This window comes from Nipponia nippon, unplaced genomic scaffold, assembly GCF_047370975.1.
Source record: "Nipponia nippon isolate SJK-2023a ecotype South Korea unplaced genomic scaffold, ASM4737097v1 scaffold_16, whole genome shotgun sequence".
Lineage (NCBI taxonomy): Eukaryota > Metazoa > Chordata > Aves > Pelecaniformes > Threskiornithidae > Nipponia > Nipponia nippon.
Window position 1 is genome coordinate 3,063,447 of NW_028262332.1, and position 25,549 is coordinate 3,088,995.

The 25,549-nt window shown below is 48.3% G+C and overlaps 1 protein-coding gene and 1 long non-coding RNA gene across 3 annotated transcripts; one reads left to right on the forward strand and one right to left on the reverse strand.

The window, feature by feature from the left end:
• Positions 1-334: 334 nt before the first annotated feature.
• Positions 335-4,920, reverse strand: LOC148056209 (uncharacterized). Of its 2 annotated transcripts, none has more exons than XR_015703794.1 (4): positions 4,782-4,920; positions 4,610-4,699; positions 871-988; positions 335-574 (listed from the first exon to the last, which is right to left on the reverse strand). It is a non-coding gene; the product is annotated as an uncharacterized LOC148056209 (long non-coding RNA). The 2 variants fall into 2 exon arrangements; XR_015703795.1 differs by having other exon boundaries at positions 4,610-4,696; positions 4,782-4,919.
• Positions 4,921-21,517: 16,597 nt separating this feature from the next.
• ATP6V1G1 (ATPase H+ transporting V1 subunit G1) lies at positions 21,518-25,335 on the forward strand. The gene is made up of 3 exons (XM_087752950.1): positions 21,518-21,657; positions 23,029-23,129; positions 24,564-25,335. The coding sequence occupies exons 1-3, from the start codon at positions 21,576-21,578 to the stop codon at positions 24,735-24,737; spliced, it is 357 nt and encodes a 118-aa protein (XP_087609076.1). The 5' UTR covers positions 21,518-21,575; the 3' UTR covers positions 24,738-25,335.
• Positions 25,336-25,549: the final 214 nt, after the last annotated feature.

The following is a 25,549-nucleotide window of genomic DNA, read 5'->3' on the forward strand; positions in this document are numbered from 1 at the left end:
GCGGCTGGGTGGGGCTTAGCTGCCAGCTGGGGTTAAACCATGACAGTACCGAATGAATCCGAGGGAAGTACAGGCCCTTTCTGAAGGGCTCTCTTAATATATCCAACAAATTCAGAACAGGCCTGAGCATTGCAGAGCTCATTTGCAAAAGTTCAGCCTCCCAGCAGGTGGGAAATTCAGGGGCCTCACTCACACTGAGAATTGGCAAACTCACACGGAGCTAATCTAATTCAAAGATACTTCTCTAATTTGAAGACATTTATCTAATTCAAATAAATTTATTTAAGTCTACTACTTGCAGAAGCCTGTCAGTCTAAGGATTTATGGGCTGACCTCCCCACCACATTTTCTGCAGCAGTGGAAATCCAGCTGATTGACTGCAGTGGTACACACTATCTCCCAGGTCTGCACCAGGAGCACAACTTGGCCCAGCGAGCAGGATAACTCAGCTTCAAGGTCGGATTGCACAGATGTGGGGGAACAAACATCTGGGGAAAAAGGGAGGTTACTCCTTACAGCTGCTCACTGAGGCTCTCGGCTCTTCTGTGCCTCACACCAGAGACTGTCCCATGTCCTAGGGGGACAACAAAAAAAGTCACTGGGGGACAAAAAAAAAGTCACCAGGGAGCAGCTCACTCCTGCTGTGACAACCCTGAAATACTGCCAGAGCACCCCACAGTGCTCTCTTCCTCCAGCATATTGACTGCGCCAGAGGTTTTGTACTGCTGAGGGTTTTGCTCCCTATTCAACCATTGCCACAGAGTTACCAGGTTGAGATGCCTATGCCATGGGAGCCTGGAGGCGAGGGGACCTTCCCCCGAGCATCTCTCTCCTGGTGGGGATGATTCACACCGTGTTTCCTCCACTTACTCAGAGAAGTAATAGGGCTGCAGGGTCACACTCCTCATCAAAAGCATCAGCACTCATCTTCTCGAGCCCACAAAGCCACCTCTGCCAGGCTGGAGAGGGATGCTCTGTTATTAAAACACTGCAAGATGACAATCAAAAGAACAGAAAAGGTTAATGAGGTACTAATCACTATTGATTTGTAGTATATAATGCAATAAATACCTGCTGCCATCGATTAAATGTAGCAGGGCAAAGGTACCTAATCAATCACATCACCCATGTGATTTTCTTTTTCAAAATGAATTTCATGCCACCAGGGCAATGCCGGGAGGTGCCAGAGGACCCATCTCTAGCCAGAGGAGCAGGGCTGGCTGAGCACCTACAGCCGCAGTTCCCTCCCAGCACCCACCACACCGCTGCCGGGCCAACCCTTGCTGATGGGGCTTGGTGAGGCTTCACTGGGGAATGAGGAGCACGGAGGGACAGGAAGAAAAGCCAGGACAAGCCTGAACCCTGGATCCTTTCTCTGCAGGCTTTTACTTGGTTGCTTCCAGCCCAAAACTCATTTTCTTGTGGAAATTAAGCATTTGGTGGAACAAATATCATTTTAGCAAAAAAGCTGTTCTGAATGCTGACAGTTCTCCTAAAGTGAGAAATGTTCAACAAAAGACAAAAAAAGTCTCAGAGTTGTCATAACATTTCTGGAACTCTCCAGAAGAGAAGGAAAAGTGCTCACATGTCTCTTAGGGAGACGAAGATGAAAGAAACCCCCCACGACCCGGAGCAGGTCAGCCTCAGGACAGGACGGAGGGCAGCACGGTGCCGTGCCGAAGCCTGCGTAACTCCAGAGCATCGGAGGGCGTTTCTGCCTGCACTGGACAGGCAAGTGGCTTGGCTGCCAGCAGAGGATGAGACTAATTAAGGCTGCGATCCCCTGACACACACACACTAATGCCTGTGCATAGATCTCTAATGCTCTCAATTCATGCTCATTAGCACAGGCAGCGGAGACAAGACAAGCGTGTTATGTCATCATTTAAATCCTGTCACATTTCCCCAATGACTCTGATTACATTTTAAAATATTTATTCTCTTCCCCTGAGGCAGGATTGGCTTGCCCTGGAAGCTCTGAACCCAGCAGGTTTGCTCCAAGCAAAGCTCCCACACACGGCAGTGGTGAACTGATCCCCAGTGCTCCCCTTCCCCGTAGGAAAGTGGAATTCCCCCGATACAAGCTTTGAAGGCATCAGCTCACCCTTCCCTAATTTTCAACATGACTTTAAATCTCAGACTAGAGTTAAACTGAATATTTCCTAGTCACCTTTGCATGAGGAGGGAGAACCGCACCGGTAGACATGCAAGTATGTGGCTGTGCATCTCAGTGCATCAACAGTCACTCCAGTTAAATAAGCATAAAACACTTCTGCAGGCAGAAACAGCCAATTTTTCTTATAAGTCAACTAGCAGGAGTGACAAGAATAAATATTTATGGACACATCCTTCACTAATCAATACAAGCTGTATTTATACCAACCCTCCTTATCCCCAGAGAGCAGTTTCAGCCTTCTGCCCTCATTGCCTAGTGACCCGATGGTGCCGGGGTGGTTGGAGGGGCCATAACTCCCCAGGGACTCTGGCCAGCCATAGCCGGTGGCCACTCAGCAGCAGTGTCCTCAGAGAGGAGCAAGGGTAGGGAGGGACACGAAATAAGTCTTCATGTTTTGAAACCCTGGGGCAGAGCGCTACATTACAGCACTAGCCACAAGCCCACCTGCTCCTGTCCAAGGGCAAGGAATGTCTCCCACCTCCTATCCCAGGGGAAGGAATGTCTCCCACCTCCTATCCCAGGGGAAGGAATGTCTCCCACCTCCTATCCCAGGGGAAGGAATGTCTCCCACCGAGTTCAGCGCAGGCTGGATCAGGCCCATTCACTCTTCCTAGGAGCCAGCTATTTCCATGGTCATTTTGCAGAAGCTACAGAGGGAAGAGACCTGGCCAGGAGCACGAGGGAGAGCCCAGAGCGCCCTCGCCACCCCCCAGCCACCGGTGCAACCCCGCAGCACATCCATCCCATCCCGCTCCCGCTTTGTTTCCCCAGCTGGGCTGTAGAATAGATGGCGGTGTAGGTCCGAGACCTCTGCGCTTCTGCCGTCCTCCCTTTAGCACTGCAGACAGGAGGCACTTGGGGAGCCTTTTACTGCAGGATCTCCCAGGGGAAGGGCTGAATTGCTTTTGTTACAGCAGTCGTGGATTTTAGATCTTGCATACCAAAGCAGGGAAAGGAAGAAATAACAAACCTGGATGGAGTCACATCTTCATTAAGACAACGGGTTTACACTAGATGGCACCTGATCTCATCATTTTAGATGCAAAGATTAAAGCCACCAGGATTATTATACTGAATGTTATTCTTTTACTAGGAGCTGGCTTTGTGGCCCTCCCTGAGCTCCCAGCAGCAGTAATGCACAAAGTGCAGCGAGCCCAGCAGCCAGCGCGCTGCTGTGAATGTTAAACAACCTTCGCATAACCCCGGTCTGAATCTCTGTGGAGATGCTGGAGTACCCGGGCTTGCTCGGCCCAAGCTGCTTTCCAACAGCCACTTTCAAAGGCTAAAGCGTGCCCAGTCTTTTTTCAGCACCTTGCCAGCCAGGCTTCATCTAACCCGAAGAACAACCTCGCTCTGTGGAAGCAAAGGGAGTTAGAAGGGCTCTGTCCCTCGCCGATTTAACTTGGTGTTAACAGGCAGCAAAGCTGCTACAGTGCCATAACGTGGTTAATCCAGCAGATATAAGCCACCCACCCTAAACACAGCACTACCGCAGCAGCCACTCAGGCACATGAGGACACTCCAGCTCCGCCGCGGAGCCTAAGATGTGGCACAGATATGCCAAGCCCAGCTGCAGGCTGAAGCCCCTTATCCCAGCCGCTTCCTGCGAGGACACGGACAGCACTGTGCTAACAGCTGAAGACACAAAAAAGTGGCCACAGTCCTTGCAGCACCAATGCACGAGCAGCCCAAGGACCTGCCCGCAGAGGCAGGTGTGGATGGAGGGCTTGCAGGAATCACTGCTCCACATGGGATGATTCTTGCTCAGAGAGAAGAGGGAAATGCTGCCATCTGGGAAGGGGAGAAAAGGAGGCTCAGGCTTGCTCCTAGTACAGCACTCTCTCTCCCTCTGCCATCAAGAGCCAAACACACTGAAGGTGGAAGCAGCCTCAGTCCATGGGCACAGTTAGCGACCATTTCCCAAATGACCAGCCTGAACCTGAGCTAGAGCTGCCCACCCCATCCAGTTTCTGCCCCTAAATACTATTAATGAGATTCCCATCTAAAAAACTGGTAAGAGCTAAATAAAATCTAAGTGGGTGAGTGAGGAAATGATCCCTTCACAGATGAGCGGCAGAGGCAGCAACAGGTCTCAGCCCAACATCTTGGTCCCTTCGCCTGGACTCTTCTGCCTCTTGGAGTCTGCCCTGGGCTGAGGAAGAGATTTCTGCTCCTGGTAGCTACGCAGCACCTTCGCAACGAGCCTCAGTAAGGTCACTATCGTGCTGCTTTGAAGACATTTGTAGAGAAATTATTCTCTCTCCCAAGCACAGATAGTCACTGCTTCAGCAGGAGGCAGCAACTAGATTACATGAGATAATTTAGTAGCTGACATTAAAAACATCTCATTTAGCCTGGAATAAAAGTATCTTCATTCAGCCTAAGCTATATTAAGATAACTGAATTCATAGTAAGCTCTGAATATCTGCTCACCTGGGCAGTTGAACGAAGATTGCCTCCTCCAAGCCAACATCTCCCTGTCATCATGTCCTTGCTGGAAATCAGGAATGACAGCAGGGACTACTAGAATAAATGGATTTTCACATGGCCTAAATGTTCCTCTTTGGTACAACAGATTTAATTTCTTATATGAATTGCTTTTTACCTTCTTCCCAGTGTGGGCCCATGGCCTCCAGCTAATAGAAAGCAGAGATGAATTTTGCTGCATCTCAAGCAGCTGTTGCTCCGTTTTGACTTAATGCTGTGCTGTAAGCAGAGCTCCGACTGACGCGACTGAGTTAATAGTATCCTGAATGAGACAAGCAACAGGGGGAAGAGATATAATGGGATGCAGTGAGGAGGCATAATTTAACCACTGGTTTATCTGACAAATTCTGCAGTTATACAGCCTGTGCTCTGCTTTCCACCGCAGCCCATCAGCAGACAGATGAAAACAATTTTTACATGGCATAAGCAGAAGAGAAGCAATCAAATCCTTGCTCCAGTGCAAGACTCAGCTGCAGAGGTATCATTGCTGTAACCTTTGGAGACCTTCTAATAAAGGAATTACCAAAAAAATGAAGATATAATCCTTGTCCAATCCCCTTTTTGGGGCAGCAGCTGCTCTGAGGTGTTGGGGATTCATTCAGGCACCAGCCCAGGAGAGTCTGCTCCCAGGCAAAGCCGCTGAGGGGGCCCTGACTTTCAGCAGCAGAACCCAGAGCTCTGTGCACAATGGTGTTATGACCCCCCCCCCCTCCAAAAAAAGCACCATTGCAAGGCCCAGAGCCTTATGTGGCTTCAATTTGTGATTCCCCATCTCAGTGCTTTTCTTTCCTAATATCTGGAGCTGAAGAATCAGAATTTGCAAATCCTGCCCCCATGGAGGCTGTTAGCAGTTCAAGATGCTCTGGCTCTCTGTAACTGCCCAGCTAGAGAGGACTCCCCCAGAGGTGCACACGTGCTGCCCCGGCTCTCTGCTCCCACCACACTATCAGCAGAGCACTTCTTTCAGAGAAGAAATCAAAGCACCTGATCTTAAAAACAACCTGCTCTGGATCCCAGCTCTGTGCTGAAGTCCACACAGAGGCAGGAGTTGGCACACAAAGAGTGCTCTCCATTTAATGCTTTCTTTAGCAGCAATAAGCCAAAGCCCTTTGGCACCCTGACCCTTTAGATCCCTTCTAGAGGTGCCTTGGTCTCCTTAGACCACCTGGGTACCCAGCTCATGGTCAGTGTTGCTCCCATTGTTAGCCAAGGCTGAACATAACTCCTAGTTCTCTTCCACAAGGATTTGCTCTGAGCTGATGCTTTAAGGGCCAGATACTCCTGGAGGTGATGGACAGAGGGACTTTGAGCCATGAGGAAGTGTAGGAGGACAATCTCACCTGGTATAAATCACAACAGCACCTTTGGCTGCAACAGAGCTGCCTGATTTACACCAGCTGATGATCTGGCCTGAGGACCAGACCCCAAAGGATTGCAACAGTGCAACTTCAAAGCCCTCATGAAACCAAGCTCTGCATGTCCATGGACAGCAAGAAATGCTGACATACCAGAGGGGACATAACCATCCTTCTGGATTTGCTCTCTGCAGCTCTGTAAAAGAAGTCAGAGGACATTTGGCACATGTAGCTGGATATTAAACTTGCAATGAGGATGTCTGGCTTGTTTCCCAACTTTGAGACTGGCAGTTTGAAAACTCAGTTCACCTTCCTTTCCAGGCCTGATTTCTCCCTGCTCTGCACCTTACAGAGTCATTTTGTACCTGTACAAAGTGTTAACCCAACCGGAACATTTTGCTCACACAGTTGTCACATTTTAACATCAACAGAGGAGTACTTTCAGCATCACTTAATGAGGCTTTTCTACTTTGCATAAAAACTTGGCAATAAAACTTGCAAGGATGAGAAAGGAGGAGAGCTGCCAGCTGATGGGCAGGGAGAGACAGGCAGTGCTTGACACCTTCCTTTCCCTTGGGCACAAGCAGGAGGGTTGTAAAGGCAACCACACCGCTGCACCAGGGCCCCAGCAGCCCTCATGAACTGAATTCGCATCCCCTTAAAGAGGGATCCCCAAAGAGGGTCTGTGCTAACCCTTGGTTCCTGCTCTCTCCAGCCTCCCTTTGGTGTGCCTGCCCCACATCCCAGCTCATCCTCTCAGGCTCTGCAGTCCCTCAGGAGCTTGCTTTTCCCCAAATCCAACACCTTGTGCACAAGCCAGCACAGATGAGAGAATAGCAAAGTTCAGAACATAACAGTGCATTTTCACCAGCCACATTTTCTCACCATTTTGAAAAGATACTACTCTTAAACCAGAGCTCCCTGCAAAACCCTAACTCTTCCAACCACCAAAACCCAAGGCAGCTGCAGCCACCACCCTCCTACCTGCGCTCTGCTAGGAGCAGCTGGCTGCTGCCCTCCCCTCTTATAATCTCCAGCCTGCCTTTCCCAGGTGCTCTCCTTCTACCAATAACCATTCATCAGGGTTGGAAGTCTTCCACCACCTGAGCTCCTTCTTGCTATCCCTCATAGGATTTCCATGGGAGAAGGTGCTGTCTTGAGGGCTGTGGACTCTGAACAAAATACTCCGTGTGAATGAGCCGTTGGTGCGGCTGGATGGCTGCTGCTCCATTGCTGCGTGGCCTGCGCTAGATGTGGAAATGGTTCCTGTTCCCTTTGCTCGTTTAGCTCAGAAGCAGCTCTTGGAGCTGCAGAGGCATCTCAGATAGGATGGTCCCCATCTGCAGGTCTCTTTCTGTGCTAGTAGGGACACAGAAGTTTAGGGTGCCTAATGCCACCCTGGCTTCCCACCCGCCCTGCTTGCTTCTTTGCAGCATCATTAGCCTTGCTGGCTCAGGACGTGCCCTTCCGTCCCTGGGGAAGGGAGACTATGCTTCCCTGCACTAGTTTCAAACAAGCTTCCCAGGGACAGAAAGTTTGCTGTGTTTTGGCAGAAGTAGTTGTTATTTGAATTAATTTGTCTTGCAGAGTGGTCAGTGCTGCAGCTGAGGCTGCAGCTTTGGTAGCACCACGCAGGCTGGGTAACGCGGCATCCTGCAACTCCAGGAGCTGCGCTCCCTGCAGAATGGGCCCTGTTCCACGCCATTTTAGCACTGTGTGTTAGGAGATATTTCCTAGTGATTGATCTAGGGAGGATTTTTTTTTTTGCCCTGGTACAAACCAGAACATTTAAATGGTGAATTAGATCCATTTGGGTTACGTATAAAAATGGAGACAGATAGGCCAGGAGGCTGTTAGCACTGTTTACCTTGGAAGTTCTGAACTAGCACTTATTTTGCTGCAGACAGGGGATTTTGCAAGGATTATGACAAGAAACGCTAGAAACAGAAAGGCAAAAAGAAATCTTTCACACTATCAGAGCTGTCTGTGTCTTGTTCTGTCATGGGTGACTATGCCCTTCCAAGCCAGCAGCAAGTCTTCGTGGACTGTTTTTGTCAAAACCATCACTGCAAACACCTTTGAACTTCTTTTGGCCTTCCGAGAACCAAATCATTTCCCTGATTTGGGTCATGTGGATCAGGGACACATCCTCCAAAATAAGGATTGTCTGTGGTGTTGCACACTTAACTACCAGCCTCCTGCACTGTAGATCTTCTGTTTTCCCCAAGCACCAGCCTCTTATCACCTCTTTCTCCTGAAGGCACAGATTGGAAGACCAACATTGCAATAGGCTGAGTGCTTGCTGTTGCTATAAGCAGCAATCCACAGCAGACAGCAGCTCACCTCCGAGTTGTCACCTCAGGACAGTGCAGGAGGAAATCCCTAGCACTATGGTATTGGGGCACAAGCACAGCAAAGAGGACCTTTTATTTGATACATAGCATACAATGCTTCAGTACAAATTTGAGAGAGAAAACACTTAGAGCCCAGATTTAAGTGGAAAATAGCATAGAAGTCAACATGGCTAATGATCTGACAAGGAACACGCAAGGCTAATTTAGTACTTCTTTAAGTAGGATGCTTGATTTAATAGGCACCAGAAAGGCATTAAATCGTGTAGGTGCTCTTTGGTAAAAGCATCTGTAATAAGGCTGTGGTGGGAAATTTTTAGTGAAGTTAAAGAAAACAGAGACATGGAGAAAAACAGAGAGAGGATCTGGTGAAAGAAGAGATGGCAACGGTCACTGGCAAGGGGTGACTGACACTCCCGACTGCAAGGAGCACAGGGACGGAGTTCTTTTAAGGACTGATTTTGCTTAATAACTCCTTAATTACTCTGGCAAAAGGGTAGAATGAAGTGTTCTCCCTGGCTTTGGTACTCTTTCTCCCTGTGCTCCACCTGGCTCTGATCGCCCTGGGCAGCCCCATCTGGGGTCTCCACCCAACGGCTTCCACCTGTTGGCTCAGGAGATGTATTTAAGCTCAGCCCCTTACTCAGTTTGTGGTGTGTGGAGTTTTGTGTCTTGGTTTCTTGACTGTTTGCTTATGGGCATGTCTGGAGGTTGATGGACTGTTAGCCAACCTAGAGCTCATCTCTTCTTCTTGCTCAGGTACTGTAGCACTGCACCCTCCTTGGTGAGGACCCTGCCCTTTCTTCCCTGTTCCCTTTTTGCTGTTCCTTGGCAGTTGCTACCAAAGCTACAGTGATAACCTCACACTGTGAGGAGCTGGGAGGCAGTGGCTGGTTTCTATGGTCATGTATGCCATATGGTATGGCAAAAAAAGGTAATGAGTAATTACTAATAAACTGTGGTGTCATGTGGAAGACTCTGGAGGCTGGACAGAGTAACAGCAGTAGTTACTAGACAAGAAGAAGCAAGGTAAAAGTGTGTTAAAAAACATGTTGCTCCAGGAGCTTCCTTCTTACCCTAATGCTGAACATACAGCTCCCCTAGGTGAAGTCCATATTCTCAGTGTTTGCCTGCAGCCAGATTCAGTTTTGAAGAAGAAACTCTGGGCCTTTGCTGTTGGGATGAAATGCTACCCAGCAGCCTGTTAGTGGAGATTGCTGCTTTGTTGTGTGTGTACACAGGCACCAGAAGGCAGATGCTGTCTATTCTCTTGTTTCTAGGGGCGAGGTGTTTTGTGTGAGGCGTGGGGTTTCATTTTTGCTGACCTCTTGTTTGGCCAGAAGGTAGCTCTGTCTGGTGGTTAATGCCTGGATCAGTGTGTGGACTCTCCACCACTCCAGGCTGTAGTCGTGGGATGGTGACAAAGTCCTTCCACAGCAGCAGTTGCACTTGTTTTATTTCATTTAGGTGGTTTTGGAAGTTCCTTATGAATAACCTTGTGTTTTCACATGTGATTAGTCTTTGTAGTCTCAATCAATAAATACAATGAGCTTGAACAATCCAGTGCTGCAAGTTCTTTAAAATCATATCCTCTATTAGAGACAACAATCAATAGTACTTATTCCAGTTTAACAGTGATTATGTGCAAGCTACTGCAGAAAGTCACTGGCAATCTAGAAGGGGGGCTGTTATTTTCTTTTGGTGTATAGCACATCCGCCTTGCTCTATAAATATTAGTTTTCAATTAAAGTGGATAATATACTTTAGAAAATGCAATATGCTTGTTTAAATACCAGTCATCATTCATGGGAAAGGGATTTAAACAGGAAAGTCTGAGCATTTTGTAATGAAATATGTAGCTGACTGCACAAGGTATCTCACTTAGCTGGATGCAATTCTTTCAGAGTGTCAGCCCCAAATTACAAATGTTCTCTAAATTAGACGGAGAGGAGGAAAGGGATGTATGTGTATATCTACATTCTCTCTATATGAGAAGTTTGGGTTTGATTACAAACTTCTTTATTAAAAATGGTGGAAATTGCACAGAAAACAAACACAACTGGGAGCTAACCCCCCTTCTATGCCAGCATGTTGCCCTCACCTGAAATGGGACCACCAGGGAGTTTAAGTTGTCCATTATTAAACAAAATTCCAGGTGTGGATGTAGCAGATAAGATTAAAGTGACAGGTATGAACCTATCTGCTGGAGCACTGTAGACAGACAAATTGCATTCCTCTGGAGCAAAATCTCAGGATTTAGATCTCCTATACCAATAAACTTGGGCCAGAACCGAAGGGGTGGTTTTACTCATCACAAATGTATTTTTCAGTAGCAAGACCAGGTTTCCTAGAGCTGTGGACAGGGTGTCTGTGGTAGGAACAAGCAAAACTTTTATCCCCACTGGCTGAAATGAAGCTGGAGTTTGGACTCTGCCACAGTCCCACCCGGGAGTGCAGTGAGATTGCAAAGACAAACTTCTCATTTTTTTCCTTTTTTATTGCAAATTCACTTTATTGTATTTTATGTTGGGCTGAACAACCAACCTAGCAAGTGGCACAGCGGGAGCTGTGCTGCTGGTGCCAGGTAGGCTTGATATATACTGCTCCAAAGGGGCTACTTTAGGCTACATCAAGAGGTGGGTCATGAAATGGATGTGATTTGGATATAAAGAGATGGAGGCTGTATAGCACAGGATATTGATGGGCTCTGCCTATCACTAGGAGGGAATTCAAGGCTCCTACAGCACTCAAGGCTCACTTAGACCTCTGTCTGGGGTATGGCTCTGCATGAAGAACCAGCAGCGTGGAGCTAATTTACTGCCCAGGCTGAACTGCTGAATTAGAAAGTGTGTGACCTGAGAAAGCAGGGGTTTGACCCCTGTTATCTAATGTCTGCTGCTTCCCAGAACTGTGGGGAGTGTGAGGACTGAAGGATGGCAGCTGTGCAGATCAGCTGAATGTTTAGCGCGTTGCAGGAATCGGAAGGGAAGCGGTATGTGCAGTTTGCACAGAGTTAGACCTAGAAGGATGTTGGTTCTAGCTGTGCTAGATGCTAACGAGCATTTTCTTTCTACACAAAAATGGATCTGTGAAAGTCTTATGAGAATTAATATGTAAAAGTTGCAGCCAAGTACCAGAAGTAAACGACTTTGCCTGTTAAAACTGCAGCAGCACCCAAAGGTCCTAGCGGGGGATCAGTCCCTATTTAATGCTTCATGTACGCAATGAAGATGTAAGCAATCTGGGAAGAATGTTTATCTATGTTTGACCTCCACTTGACTTTGCTATTTTGCTACATATATCAACCAGAAGCTCCCACTAAAACAGATGTGGATAACTGAACGATCCATTCTTGCCTGATAATACAGGTGTCGGTGCAGTCTTACCATGCTGAGACTGCTGTCCTGTCACACTGGCGACACACCAGTATTGTCTGGGGCGTAAAGGTTACTAAGCACAGAAGTAAAAGGCTGCAAAGGCTGATTTTTGGCAAGGTACAAAGTGTAGGTGTTGCAGACTTTGCTTGTACACGGATGTCGCTCAGACCATGGATTAACATGTGGCAAACTAAGCTGTCACCACTTCAAAATGCTGCGGATATGTGGGCAGGTGTAGTGCAAGTCTAAAAATGATGGATGTGTACACCAGGAGTGGCAAATTTATCCCTGGATGAATCAACTGCACTTTCTTATTTTTTTTCCCTAATGCCAGTCTCTGGATGCCCGGGCACAACCTCCTCATTTGTAGGCAGCTACTGAGATGAACATCGCTCCTGTTCTGTACCTCAAGGTTCACTTTGTGTGTCCATTACCTGATTGTTTAGTGATGCTGATATAAGGTACCAGTCTTGGGTGAATGCAGTTTTAATTGTATAAAGATGCTTTCACCATTAGAGATTCCCTTCTCTGTGGCAGTAGCTAGAGCAGAACAAGCAATCTCAGCTGTATTTGTACTAGTAAGAGTGGGCGTTGATTTAGGCATGGTTAAGTCTGCACAGCTCTGATGTATGGGCAGGGCCTAAGGGGTTTAGGCTCTCACCTCTTTGTATGTGATTAAGAGTTGGGAACTTTATTCCAAGAGTCCCAAAGTGGGATTCTCACTAAGCGGTACTTAGAGTCACCTGTAGATGCACAAATAGTTTTAAAAGCCTGGTCTTGCATTGTTTGAATATTTCAGCATCTATTTGTGAAGATAATGTGGGATTATCGAAGGTATCTAATACTATTAAATCCCCCTGGCTAAGCAGGAGCCCCTCTTAAAGCCATTTAAACTCCACTCATGCAAACCTTGGGGTCTGTTCCTTCACAAACTGCCATCAGAGCTAGCCGCTGAACTCTGTAACTATCTTCTTTCTAAGTCTAGACGTATTGATTGCAAAAGGAGTGAAAAGATCAATCCAACAGAAGAGCCTTACATGGGGAAAGAGCAAGCTCATGCATAGTGGCAAAACCCAAGTGATGCTTTTAAAGCCCTAAGTAAGCAAAGAAGTCTTTATAGGAGCATTGTTCTGTCTCAGGCATTAGGATTGCCATGAAACCCCCCTGAAATCAATAGGTTTTGTTGATCCATGCTGTCGGGGCTTGGATCAGGTTGAGGGTGAATACAGAGCTACATCGCAGCTACAAGGATTCTGCTTGTCATGCCCATGGCCCACTGTTGCTCTAACAGATTGCATCCTTCTCTAAGTAATTGCCTGTGTTCATATATCATGTTATTATCTGCAAGATGAATTTGTAATGTGTCTCTTGGGATCCTGTGTCTCATCACTGCCAGACTAAAATAACAGATTGCTCTTCCCTCCACCTCCATCCTCAGCTCCTGGCAGCCAGGTGAGGCTGCAGGGAGCCCTGTCTGTCAGGAAGGGCTCCCATGGCAGGGCAGGGCTGGGGAAACTGGATCCCCGGCTATGGCCTTTACATCGCAGATGTCCAAGAAGCAGCAAGATGTTTTGTCTATTTAATGTGCAAATTCCTTGATGGGAGAAGAGTGCTGCAGTGACTCAGTGGCTCTAGGGATGGCAGCAGAGCTGAATTAGGAAGGAATTGGAAGCTGTTCTGCTGGCAGGTGCTATAGGAAGGAGTGAGGTGAGCCTCACCTCTCTGGGAGCGTTGCTGCCAAGGCTGGAAGAGGGCAAGTCCTCCCACCCACCATCTCAGTCTTTCCATGTCCTGACTCTACCACCACTGCAATGTGCGACAGGCTTTGAGATACCCAGTCTTTTTCTGGCTTCCTCCTGGCCCAGAAATGTCTCTCTAAAAGTCTCCTTTTAGGAAGAAGGAGGTAGTGAATGGGGTGCAGGGGAGCCTTGCTGCAGTTCCCAATGGGTCTCAAAGCCCAAATGGGTCACAGGCTCTTTCCTCTGATGCTAATATTAATACAGGTCAACAGACAGCATGGTACCAACTTATCCTGGCTCATCCCTGGATGTCTTAGTGATCTCCTTGGCTTGGATCTAATTTTTGTCACCAGCTGTAAATTATTCTCAAATTAAAGCAGTGAGCTGTGGCCCAGCAATTTGAATTGGATGGCTGGACTTGCTTTGACTTATTAAGAGCAGCAGTTGGCACTTCTTGTCCCATCTGTCTATATGAAGACTCCTGCTCAACTCTTAGCCTCGGTACAAGGAGCGGAGAGCAGCTGCATAACTCCTTAGGCACTGGAGAGCCTGCCAGGGCAGAAGGGCTGTGAAGAGGTCTATTATCTGCTGTTTGCCAGTGTGGATCAGAGTTGATGGACGGGGGCGGTTCTGAGCTATAGCAACACCTGAGCACCCTCCTACAGAAGTGCTACATTGAAGTAGACTTGAGAGCACCCAGGAGATGCCTGGAAGCAAAATAAGCCCTGGTCTGCTCTGGGACTGGTGTAATGTAAGCCCTGCTGGTGCCTCCCTGCATGTGGGTGGTGACTGGGTGTAGCAGAGGACTCTGGGTGCTAACCCCAAGCTAAATGACTATTTCTCTGCTGCTGTTTCTGTGCCTGTGGATAGCATTTGCAAATTATCACCTGAAATGTTCCTTGATGTTATAAATAGCCTGCATCAGAGGCTGAGAGGCGCACACTTGCTTCCTCTTAGCCATGCTCATCTCCAGCTCCTTGGATGTGGATATCTGCACTGCAATGCAACAGCAGATGGTTAATGAACCTCTCTGGACAAAAGGTGCAATCACCAAGGCAAGACAATTACTCATCCCCCTGCGTGTGAGCAGGGCCCTTCTCAGGGCTCGCTCAATGTTTCCTTTCTGAATTGGGAGATGTGAGCAGATGACTTGTGAATAACTCCCATGGAATACTTGTGCCTCGAAGGAAATGAGAGTTCAGTTTCCAGCTGTGGCTTACATTGAGTGAGATTTGGGTCTCTGATGCTTTAAGGTTCTTCAAATGTTGCAGCACAGTCAGCCTTGTTGAAGCCCTGTTAGTGCTGGTGGAAAAGCAGCTGGATTCAGCTGGGTTGGACCTCTAGCAATAGCCCCGAGTCTGCATTCAAAGGGTTGTGTATGGCGAATGGCATGAGCGAATCCAGAGAGCTTTGGGATGCAGGGGCGGCCCAGCTCATCACTCGGCCACTCAGTGCATCTTGCAGGCTCTGGAGTAGGCACACTCGTGCCCAGAGCAGCCACATCTTGTCCTGGCTCCAGGCCCTGTAAAGTCACTCCCAAAGTCCTTTGAGAAGGACCAGCCAGGAGATAGGGGTGGGGAGGGGCAGGAAATTAGGATGAAAGCTGTCACATTACTTGTGTCCAAATATTAAAGATGTAAAAGCCAACAGCCTTCTCCTTTGTCTTCTGCATTCCCAAAATAGTTTAATCAGGTTCTTTTCAGCATTTTCCTGGGTATTGCTCTGTGCTGGAGGTTGTTATGGTCCTGTAGACACTCATGGCTTTCCAATGTGGAAAAACCCCCAGGCTACCTGTCAAAGAAGATGATTTATTGTTCTTGATAATCAATTTGTTACTGTGGTTGTTTCAGGTTAATCATGCTATTAATGTACTGAAACCTACTGAACTGCAGTTTCATTACACAGAGCCCAAGCTCTGCTCCCCTGCCCATAACATGATCAGGCAGATGATTGCAGCCTCTGCACTGGCAGCTCTGGGACACAGCAAACCAAATGGCCTTGGGCTCATTCGGTGGTGGCCAGCTGCTGGAGAACTCATCTTGGCCACAGAAGGCTCAATGCTGGGAGAAGCGTGAAGCTGATGGATGAGATGGTGGAAAAATAGATTGATTTTTTTTTCCCCTGCAGCTAAGAGCTAGCTGGCAAATTGCAATGGAAACAAGTGAGATGGAGTAGTGTTTTGATCTGCGGAGGGAAGAGCAGTAAGACAACAAGGGGGTAATTCAGGTAAACTGGGTAGACTTGATTCTGCAATGAACTATGCCTTTGATAATTCAGCCAAAAATGGGTATATGGCATTGCCAAAGCAGACCAGCAGCCTTTGGGTTGTGTTTGACAGAACCAGCAGGGCCATGGGAGGGTTGTGCTGGCTGTCGGTTTATTTCTGGCCTTTGCCCATAGCCCCACATGAGTGGATGGAGCCAGTAAGCACAGGGATATAGAGCTCAGATTTTCAAAGGCAAAGACTAAATATGGAAATTGGTTATTAAGATTTTTCCATGAATGTTGTAAACAAATTAGTTCCACTAGGTAGCTATCTGCATGTGTAAGTGCTCATACACCTCTGAAAAACCTTGCTTGAGGAGCTATTTGTTGTCTGACTTCAGGCTCCCAACTCTGCTGAGCTGGGAGTGAGGAAAGTTCCCTTTCCTGGGGCAATTTGGAGTATGTGGTTGAACTTCTGCAGTGAAGGGTCTGCCACCCCATGGACTGTTTATGGAGAAAATCTGCTTCATTTAGCAGGCAGGAGTCCTGTAGCTGCCTGTGAGCAGTCCTGTGAGGAACCTGCACATCAGCAACTCTTGTTATACATCTCATCAAGCCCCAGAGGCAAGCAGGATATTTGCTAGAGCCCCAGATGCTGTCACTTGGGTGCTTTCCAGCATCACTTTTGTTTGAATGAACAAGTGTTTGAGATGAATCCCCCAGCACCCACACCTTCTTCCCTTGTGGCCTAGAAATACACACCTCTCCACCAGTGCTTGGAGCTGGTTGGCATCACTGCTGCAGTGATTTGTTGTTGTCACACTTTTCCATTTCTCTAGAGCCTATAATAAGCATCCAAATTGAACAGAGGCCTCAGACATTGTTGATATTTCCAAGCAATATTGATAATGAGTCTTATACTGCAGTGTGTCATTTATTCAAACACCTCTCAAAGCACCAAACAATCTACATATGCAGGGATTATTTCATCCATCACTGAAATTCAGCCACCTGCAAGCAGTGGCTGTGTCATGGTACACAATGACATTATTCAGTTGTTTGGGGCAGAGAAAGCTGAACCGAAAAGCCAAGAGAGACCTTTTATGGTAGGGAACACAATATTGAACTCTGTGTTTCCTTCCAGTGGGGCAAGAGTAATGATCCTGTTCTTGCAGAAGCTGATGAAGAACTGGTAGATGCCTTCAGCAGCCAAAGTTTTGGTGCTACCCATTACAGCAGAAGCTACTTATTAGTGTATAACAGCCTTGTTTTGCTGCCATATCTAAAAATCCTGGTTCAGAGCAGCCTGTATGCAGTCTGGATGTGGCTGAGTCCATGACAGCCAACACAGTTGTGCTCCCTAATGCTGGCACTCCCAGTGGCTTCACAGACATGGGATAAACCAGCAGCTGGTAACCTGGAGGCAACAGCCCCATGGGGAGCATTCACTCACTCATCACACAATGGATTAAACTTCCCAGGCACATCCCTTGCAAAGGACACTTGACCTCTGATTAAGAATGGACACCAGCAGATGTCAAGGAAATATGAATGGAGATTTCCTTTGGTACATGGGGAATTAATAAGATCTACTGACATCTCATCACAACAGAAGAATACATAAATGGAGTCGCCAGCTTCCCTGGCTCTTATGAAAAGATCCTGATTTGTATGAAACCGAGACCTCAGCTGTCGGTGGTGAGGCAAGGGTGGGTTTGTGGTGGGTACCAGGGATGGGGCCCTACAGGAGAAGGTGCCTTGCAGCAGGGCTGTGCTATGGCCCAGTGGCACCACTGTGACCTGGTCCTTGGTTCTGTGCTCCAGATGCAGCTGGTGAGTGCTGGGGGAACGCGTTCATCAGCTGGGTTGGTACACGGGAGCCCAGCAGAAGGGGCTGCAGTGGAGTTCGGCACAATGAAGATGTGACTGTGGGAGAGAGCAACCCAGAGGAGCACCCTGCTCAGCGGGTGAAGCCTGGGGAGCCCTGGGCTGCCTGGCAAGCCATTGAAACAAGCCCAGCAGCACCCCAAAGCAGCATGCTTTTCCCGAAGAAAGATAAGAGCTGGCACCAGAAGTATGGCTTCTTGAACTGCTTTTTAAAAAAATCAATTCTTGCAATATAAGCATAAGTCCATCCTTCTGCTGTAATTCCATCACTGCAGTCGGGTTACTCCAGGCTTTAAATTGGCCTTGACCACAAAGAAACTCCAAATGAAAAATGAAAGATTCTTTCTTATTTTGGGATATTTGGGCCAAATTCTCAGTGTGGGCCAGGTACAGTCAAGTGGTACAGACTTGTGCACTTGAAGGTTTGGTTGATTTTCCTATGTAAATTTTACTGCTGTGTTGTGCTTGGATTTCTAACACTCAGTTTATCAATTTAAAACATCCCTCCAAACTATGAATTCTAATTAATAATTATTCATTGCTAGTCTTTTAATGGTCAGCCAATGATCATTTATCAACGAACAGCTGCATCATCTCAATGCCTCGAAGTGAATTGTGTTGATCAATGAAACCTCAGAAGAGAGAAACCAGTTTGGTTCCCAGGCGTTCAACACAAAACCTTTTTAAAAGAGCAGACAATGCACAGCATAACAGTTTAAGTCGGGGAATGGAGGATAGTAATGTATCCAATTGAACATGCAGGGGAATTTGGAGAGGAAAAATGTAATTACCTGATCTGGAAAGAAGCCAGACACAATGTTTAAAATCTCATTCTTGCAAAATGTGTCTTGGAATCCTTAATGACTGCAGGATCATAAGACACAGCACGTGTTTTCTGTGCTTACAAACCAAAAGAAAAACAAAAGAAATCTTTTTTTTTTTTTCCTTCCTGATTCTAGAAACATCTTCTGATATTTCAGAAACCAGTGTAACATGTGCATGGAGTTATGACCAGTGTAGAACAAAAGCAGAAAGATGAAAGACTACTCCAAAACGAAAATCAGTCTTCAATGCTTGCAAGAAAAAAAAAGCTTTTTGGGGGAAAAAAAAAAAATAAGAAATGTGTTTAATTTCAGTTCCATTAAAGTGATCTGTGGAAACAGTCAAAGAAAAAGCAAATGGTTTTGTTTCTTTCAAGCTCTCCAGGACAGTCCTCCCATTCCGGCAAGAGCCGGCACGAGCCGGCACGGGAGCCCTGAGCCGCCCCTCTGGCCCCAGCACTCCTCCTTTCCCCTCGGGCATGGGGACGCTTCAGATCCCGACAGACTCCAGATATGGAGATGATATTTCTAAAATACTAAACTTTTCATGTTGCTTAAATATCTTTATGTATAGCCAGAGAGACTGGAGTCTCGGCAGGGCGAGGGGGGAGGCAGAGGGGGCAGGACTCGCGTGCTTCGAGTTGTCTGCCAGCCTGGGCAGGGCAGCGCAAGGGGAAGTGGTTTTGTGCCAGAAAGATTTTAGCAACTTATTTTCCCCTGGTAGAGAGCAGGACTAGCCTTAGTCTTCTAAAGATGTTCTTCCTCCAGTCTTCATTAAATGCGAGATACGTGAAATTTAGGGGTAGTCAAGTTTATGCTATTAAGAAGTAGGCGCTGGGCAAATAACGGGGTGCTGGTATCAGTTTCAGCAATAGCTGCTTTCTCTGTAATAGCGAGTGACAAGCTCATGTACAGTGAATCTGGGGGGAATAAAAGCCAAGTTCAGAAGTACTTGTGATGCTAATTAATTATAAATCCATTGCCAATAGAATTAAAGCTGTACAAGCAACTCTCTTATTCATGCAAATGTGGGTTTGAGCATTAGAAACACTTTTTTTTTTTCAACAAGTGAGAAATGATTTTTTTCAAAATTTTAAGTGAATTGAAAAGTTAATCAAACAGCTTTTAGATTCACATGTGTTTCATGTGACACATACCATGAGGTTTCAATTAGCTTTTGAGCAATCTTAAACTAAAAAGCAATGCAACCAAACAAAAGGTTGTTTTAAATACAAACTGTTACTGCCTCATTTGTTAACCATCAAACTGAAATCACCAAAACCTCATCAAATGGTTTTGGTCAACCCGCAGCTGTACTTTGGGAGGCATTTTTGTCTGAAAACTTAGTGTACTCATAGCCAGGACATTTCTGGGGGCAGAAAAGGGCATTGTTATTATCGTTATCTTGCAGACAGAAGCAGTGAATCTGAAAATTGCAGTCACCCAGGAGGAAAGTAACCCCCTGGTGCCCGCTGTGACTTCAGGGGAGAGCTGAGCAGCCCGTTTTGGCCACTTTGCTGCAAACCCTGCTCGATGCGTTGCATCCCGCTGTGGGGGTAACTTGTGGGTTCAGCTCAAGTGCTTTAATTAGCAGCACATGACCATCCTTGAAAAAATGGCAGCAGCTAATGAGGATGCTGAGTTTCTAGATGGGAATGGGATGGAGGCATCATCCGAGTGCTGCAGGAGTCGGTGGGAGAGTTTAATTAAATTTGGTGGCTTTTGCAGAGGTCAGAGGTGAGAGGAGGGCAGGAGGCTCCTCGGATTCGGAGCCAGATGAGATGACTTCCATTTTTTGGGCCATTTCTCTTGTACAACAGCTTGGATCTGGCCCAGCTGAACCTCACCACCTCTCAAGGTGCCGTGGCATATTTTGAATTGGACCTGCATTTTCCGTCCTTTCCTTTCTGCGCTCACCGATAACCAGTGCAGCGCCTGAGCCGCATCCCCTCAGCCGAACCTGCCCCGTTTGTGGCAGATGACTTAGGACCAGATTTGCTGGGTTTCCCTTCTGCCAGCATGGTCCCGTGCCCGAGGGGAGCAGCCGGTGCTGTGGCAGACGCCTGCTCGCCCCTTTGCACCCAGTGGCTGCCCCTGCTCCCTGATCACACGAACCGCCAGGTCCCAGGCTTGCTTCAAAACACAGATTTAATCATAGAATGGTTTGGGTTGGAAGGGACCTTAAAGATCACCTGGTGCCAATCCCCTGCCATGGGCAGAGACACCTTCCACCAGACCAGGTTGCTCAAAGCCCCATCCAGCCTGGCCCTGAACATTTCCAGGGATGGGGCATCCATAGCTTCTCTGGGCAACCTGTTCCAGTGCCTCACCACCCTCATGGTGAAGAATTTCTTCCTTATATCTAAATTCTAATTTGTGATCAGAGCTCTTCTCCCCATCTTTCCTTTTATCTTTCTTTTACTGAAGCAAATACAGCACTCGATGGACTGTCCTGCTAAGCCCATTTAGTTAATCGCTGGGTCCAGATGAGGGTCACCCTGCCAAACACTCCTAATTCCTATCCAGCACTATAAATATGCATTTGATTCATTCTCTCCTGTCCCTTTCATCACGGGGGATGGAGGAGGTGTCCCAGCAGCCCCTCATTCCTCCCTGCAGTGATGTGAGTCACTGTCACGGCTCTCGTGCTTTGGTCGTGGCCGTAAGTGTAATTTATGCTCCGAAAGTGTTGGGGGAAGCTGCGTTCAGGGTTTTAAATCATGGCTGGGATGTGATGGCCAAGGGTTGGGCTGGGGTGGAGTGGGGGTGTGTGTTTGCAGACTGGGAGCCCCTGGTGAAGACAGTCCTGGATAAATATAAAATATTACAAGTTCCCCTGTGCATCGGTGGCTCCGTGCTCGGGGGCGAGACCCCCTGTCCCGTGCAGTCGGGAGGAGATGCTGCTGCCCAGAGGGAACCAAAGCTTCCTGCGGTGCTAAGGCCAATGCGCACTCTGGGTTTGCTGCAAGGCCAATGATTAAAAAAACATGAACTAAATAAAAATAAATTCCGTCCTCTGCCTTCCTGCAGGGGAAGCCCCCGGGCCCGCAGCCCGGCGGAGGGGGCGTGGCCCGGGTGACGGGGGCGGGGAAGGGGCGGGGCCTGGTCGTTGGGGCGGGGCCTGGCCGATGCAGTGACGTTGGCGGCGGCGGCGGCGCGGCGCGGGCAGCGGCGGCCATGGCGAGTCAGTCGCAGGGCATCCAGCAGCTGCTGCAGGCCGAGAAGCGCGCCGCCGAGAAGGTGGCCGAGGCCCGCAAGCGTGAGTACGGCCCGGCCCGGCCCGGCCCGGCCCGGCCCGGCCTGGCCTGGCCTGGCCTGGCCTGGCCTGGCCTGGCCTGGCCTGGCCCTGCCCCGCCGCGGGGGCTTGGGGTGGCGGGGGTGCGAGGCCCGGCGGGGGTGCCCGGCCTGGCCTAGCCCGGCCCGGCCGCCTCAGGCCCGGCCGCCTCAGGGGAGGGGGGGAGCGGGAGGTGCCGCCGTGCTGCTGGGGCGCAGTCGGCGGGAGAAGGCCGGTGGCCCGCCCGGCAGCGCAGGGGGCGGAGGAGCGGGGTCTGCGGGCCGCTGTGGCCGCCGGTGGGAGCGGGGCCCCAGGGCTGCCCGGGCCGGCGGTGAGGGCGGGAGCTCCTTGGGAGCGCGGCGTTGGTCTGCTCCTCCGGTACCCTGGGTGAACGTATCGAAACCGAAGTGGGCTGTGCCCTGGCAGCAGCGGGCAGCCTTTCTTCCAGCAGGCGGAGAGGCCTGCCGGGGTCTGGGAGGAGCTCGGTGACCCCTGGGCCGGTGGGAGCCCTCCCGGGGAGGGGACCGCCATCAGAAAGCCGTCCTTCGTGGCAGCAGGGTCTTCGTTTGGGGGATGCTCGTGCTTATCTGCAGCTTTCCTACTTTTATTTTTTTTTTTCTTCTTGATAAAAACAGTGTATTTCCATGTTGGTGATTAGGGGTTTTGTAGAGCTGAGAGAGCTAGTCCTTGGGGAGCCAAGGAGCTCCTGTTAAGCTTTTCCTTAGCTTTTCCTGTTAAGCGAGAGAAATTCTGGTTGCAAAGATCCCCACCTTTACAAATTTTTCCTGCTTCAAGCATTTTTTTTTTTTTAAATGGAGCTGCACTGTGTTGCAGTTCTACCCCCTGACAGTTTTGTGAGAAGTAGATTGTTGTAGCTCGCTCTGAGGATGATAACCTTGGAGGGGAGGGTGTGGTGGAAAGCCCAAGAGGGGAAGTTGATGCAGTAGCTGGTTTTTCTATCAGTTGCACAATTTACCTGAGACAAAATGAAGACTTAATATTCTTTGTGCTGTGCTCTTTGGGATCACTGGGGGATGTTGCACGCTCACATGAGCAAGGCCGGACTTGCAGGTTGTCTAATGCATCCACTGGCTCAGAACCTCTCCGTTTCTCACTGGTGGAAGCTCATTGCGTGGAGGGCTTGGCAATGGTTTGGTGGCACGCAGAGTGACCTCCTGCTCCTGAGGCTGGCAAAGCTGGGGGGCTGTGAGGGTGTGCGGTGCCCTGCTGATGCCTCCTACAGAAGGGGCTGCTGCAGTAGCAAATGCTACAGCGATTGTTGTGCATCGGGTGTGGGGAAATACACTCTCAATACTTTCTCCTCTTTATTTCATTTGGTATGTTCTTTGGAAACAGGGAAGAATCGGAGGCTGAAGCAGGCAAAAGAAGAGGCCCAGGCAGAGATTGAGCAGTACCGCCTGCAGAGGGAGAAGGAGTTCAAAGCCAAGGAAGCAGCGGTTTGTTTTCTACATTGTTCACTGTTACCTACCCAGCCCCTTAGCCTTGCGTTTGGGGTTACTTGCCCCGAGAGCAGCCCCCGTGGTGGAACGTGATGCTGGGGAGTACTTCCCTAACTGCCTGCCTCTGATGCATAGCCACGTGTCATGGAAAAAACAGTGGAAGTGAATCAGAACATGGTGTATTGCACCTCAACAGCCAGAATGATTGACTGGCAGTGAATTAGCTTAATAAGCTCATGTACAGGCTGGTGCCCTGATGAGTGGCAGCCTCCCCAGACCTGCTGTTTGTAGCAGTGTCAAAAAAAGACGAAGCTCATTCCTCCTGTGACAAGCTGGTTTCTATGATGCTGAAGTGGTAAAACCACTTGCCTCGTAGTTGCTGCTCTCTTGCTGAAGCAGTTGTAAGGCTTGTATTCTGCTTAGCAGTATTGCCTGCTGTGTCCCAAGGGGTGCGTTTTCCTTTCCTTCTGAGCAAGAGGAGGTATTCCCAACAGGCGCAGAACTGGGGCCCTTCACCACCCGAGGGCTGTAGCACAGTCAGGATGTTTCCAGTCCCTGTGTGCCCCTGCCAGTTCTGAAAACTTCAGAAAATGACCTGGCAACGCTCTCCTCTGTCCATCTTCTGGTTAGCAGACTGCCACCTCCTCTGGTCTCCTGCATAATAATGTCAGTAGGTCAAGATTAATGTTTTACAGTCACTTGTTAGCTTGGTTCACAAGGCAGATGGTACCAGCCAATTCCAGGCTAGTAAAGTGGACTTCACTGCCTGTCAGCTGCTTCTGTTTCATTTATCCTTCTCCAGAGAGAGAAGCTCTTTGAATTTGAGTCCCAGAGGGCTAGTCTCCTTCAGCATACTTCTTCTGAGCCTTTTCCCCACACTTACAATGGGCGTTTGCTCTCCCTGCCCGTGCTTATGGGGCAAGAAGGACGTTGTGAGCTGTGAGAGACTCCTTGCTGTGCGTATCACGTGGCCCACAGTCCTGTTAGGAAGGCAGAGATTTGTATGAAGATTATCCAAGGGCAGAAGCAACGGGATGATGTGAAGACTGTGTTTGAACTAAATCATGGGTGTCAACTTCTCTAACACTATCTAGTACAGTAGTGCCCAGGGATTCCCAGTTCCAGTCGCCAGTGCAGCAGGACCTTTTTCTCAGGCATTCTTTAGAAGGCTACACTCTAAACTGATAAATAATGAATAAGAGAGAATAAAAGGCACAGGCTGTGGGTGAAATACAAACTTGGGCAAGTTTAGCGGCAAGTCTGAGCAGAGAATCCAATGGTACTTTTTTTTTAGTGCAGTTCTTCCGCAGCAAAGATTAATGGGCGAGATGCAGTGTGGCAGTCCAGAATAACAAAATCCAGAGGTAGGCATAGCGTTTTCTTTGTCAAACTACTTGCACGTGAGCTTTCTCTTTCCTTTGCTCTTTGTAGGCACTTGGATCTCATGGCAGCTGCACCACTGAAGTTGAGAAAGAGACCCAGGAGAAGATGAGCGTGATCCAGCAGAACTTCCAGAAGAACCGCGAGGTGGTCCTCTCCCAGCTGTTGTCACTAGTATGTGACATCAAACCTGAAATCCATGTGAATTACCGCATCAATGGGTAGTAGCGGAAGAAGGAATGAGCATACTGGAAATGCTGGTCATAATGTCTGAGCTTCAAGTGGAATGTACAGCTCTTAGCCATACCTTAACTGTTCTTCTTGTAAATGTGTTAAATTATTTCAGTAAGTTGCAGGTCATCAATATCTTGTTGGAGTTCTGTTAGTTTCTCTCTTGACACAGATTCAGAGCTTATTCAAACATTAAATGGCCATGTCTCAAATCTGTGCTGAGTTATTAAATACATATTGAAGTTGGCACGTTAATGCTCCCTTTTCATCTGGATAGTACTCAGTGAGAGGCTTTCCTCTGAGAAGCAGAGAGAGATGCTGACCAGGTTTAAATGGAGAACCTGCGTCTGTAATTGTTAGACCTGTGTAACTGTATTCTTGTTGACCAAAATGCGTTTTTCAGTGTGTCGCAAACATTTGTACAGGGGTTAAACCTTGTAAGAAGAATTCCCTGGCTGTACAGTGCTGGCTGATAATTTTCAGGTGCTTGAGTTTCTCTGTATTGAATATCCTCTGTATATTCTGCTGTTAGCTTGAGTTACAAGTCTGGCACTATGACACTTGAAAGTAAAAACACTTATTTAACTCCAAAGTCTCTAGTCAGTCGTCTTGTTCCTGCTGACCTGTTCTCAGAGTACTGACAGGTCTCGCTGTGTTGCATGGGAGTCTGGACTCCGAAGAACGAATACCAAGTATTGATAAAAGAAAGCGTGAGAGATACAGCAAATGGCTGAAGGGCGCAGCAGGTAAGTTAAAACCCCATTACAGAGCTCCTCCTCTTGGCTCCAGTCTGATGCTTTACCTGC

What these genes read in the sequence shown, in the direction of transcription:
- ATP6V1G1 (XM_087752950.1), top strand. Translation starts at nt 21,576, where the DNA reads ATGGCGAGTCAGTCGCAGGGCATCCAGCAGCTGCTGCAGGCCGAGAAG. An exon ending in GGTGGCCGAGGCCCGCAAGC is followed by an intron (nt 21,658 to 23,028) that starts GTGAGTACGGCC and finishes CTTTGGAAACAG; the next exon opens with GGAAGAATCGGAGGCTGAAG. An exon ending in TCAAAGCCAAGGAAGCAGCG is followed by an intron (nt 23,130 to 24,563) that starts GTTTGTTTTCTA and finishes TGCTCTTTGTAG; the next exon opens with GCACTTGGATCTCATGGCAG.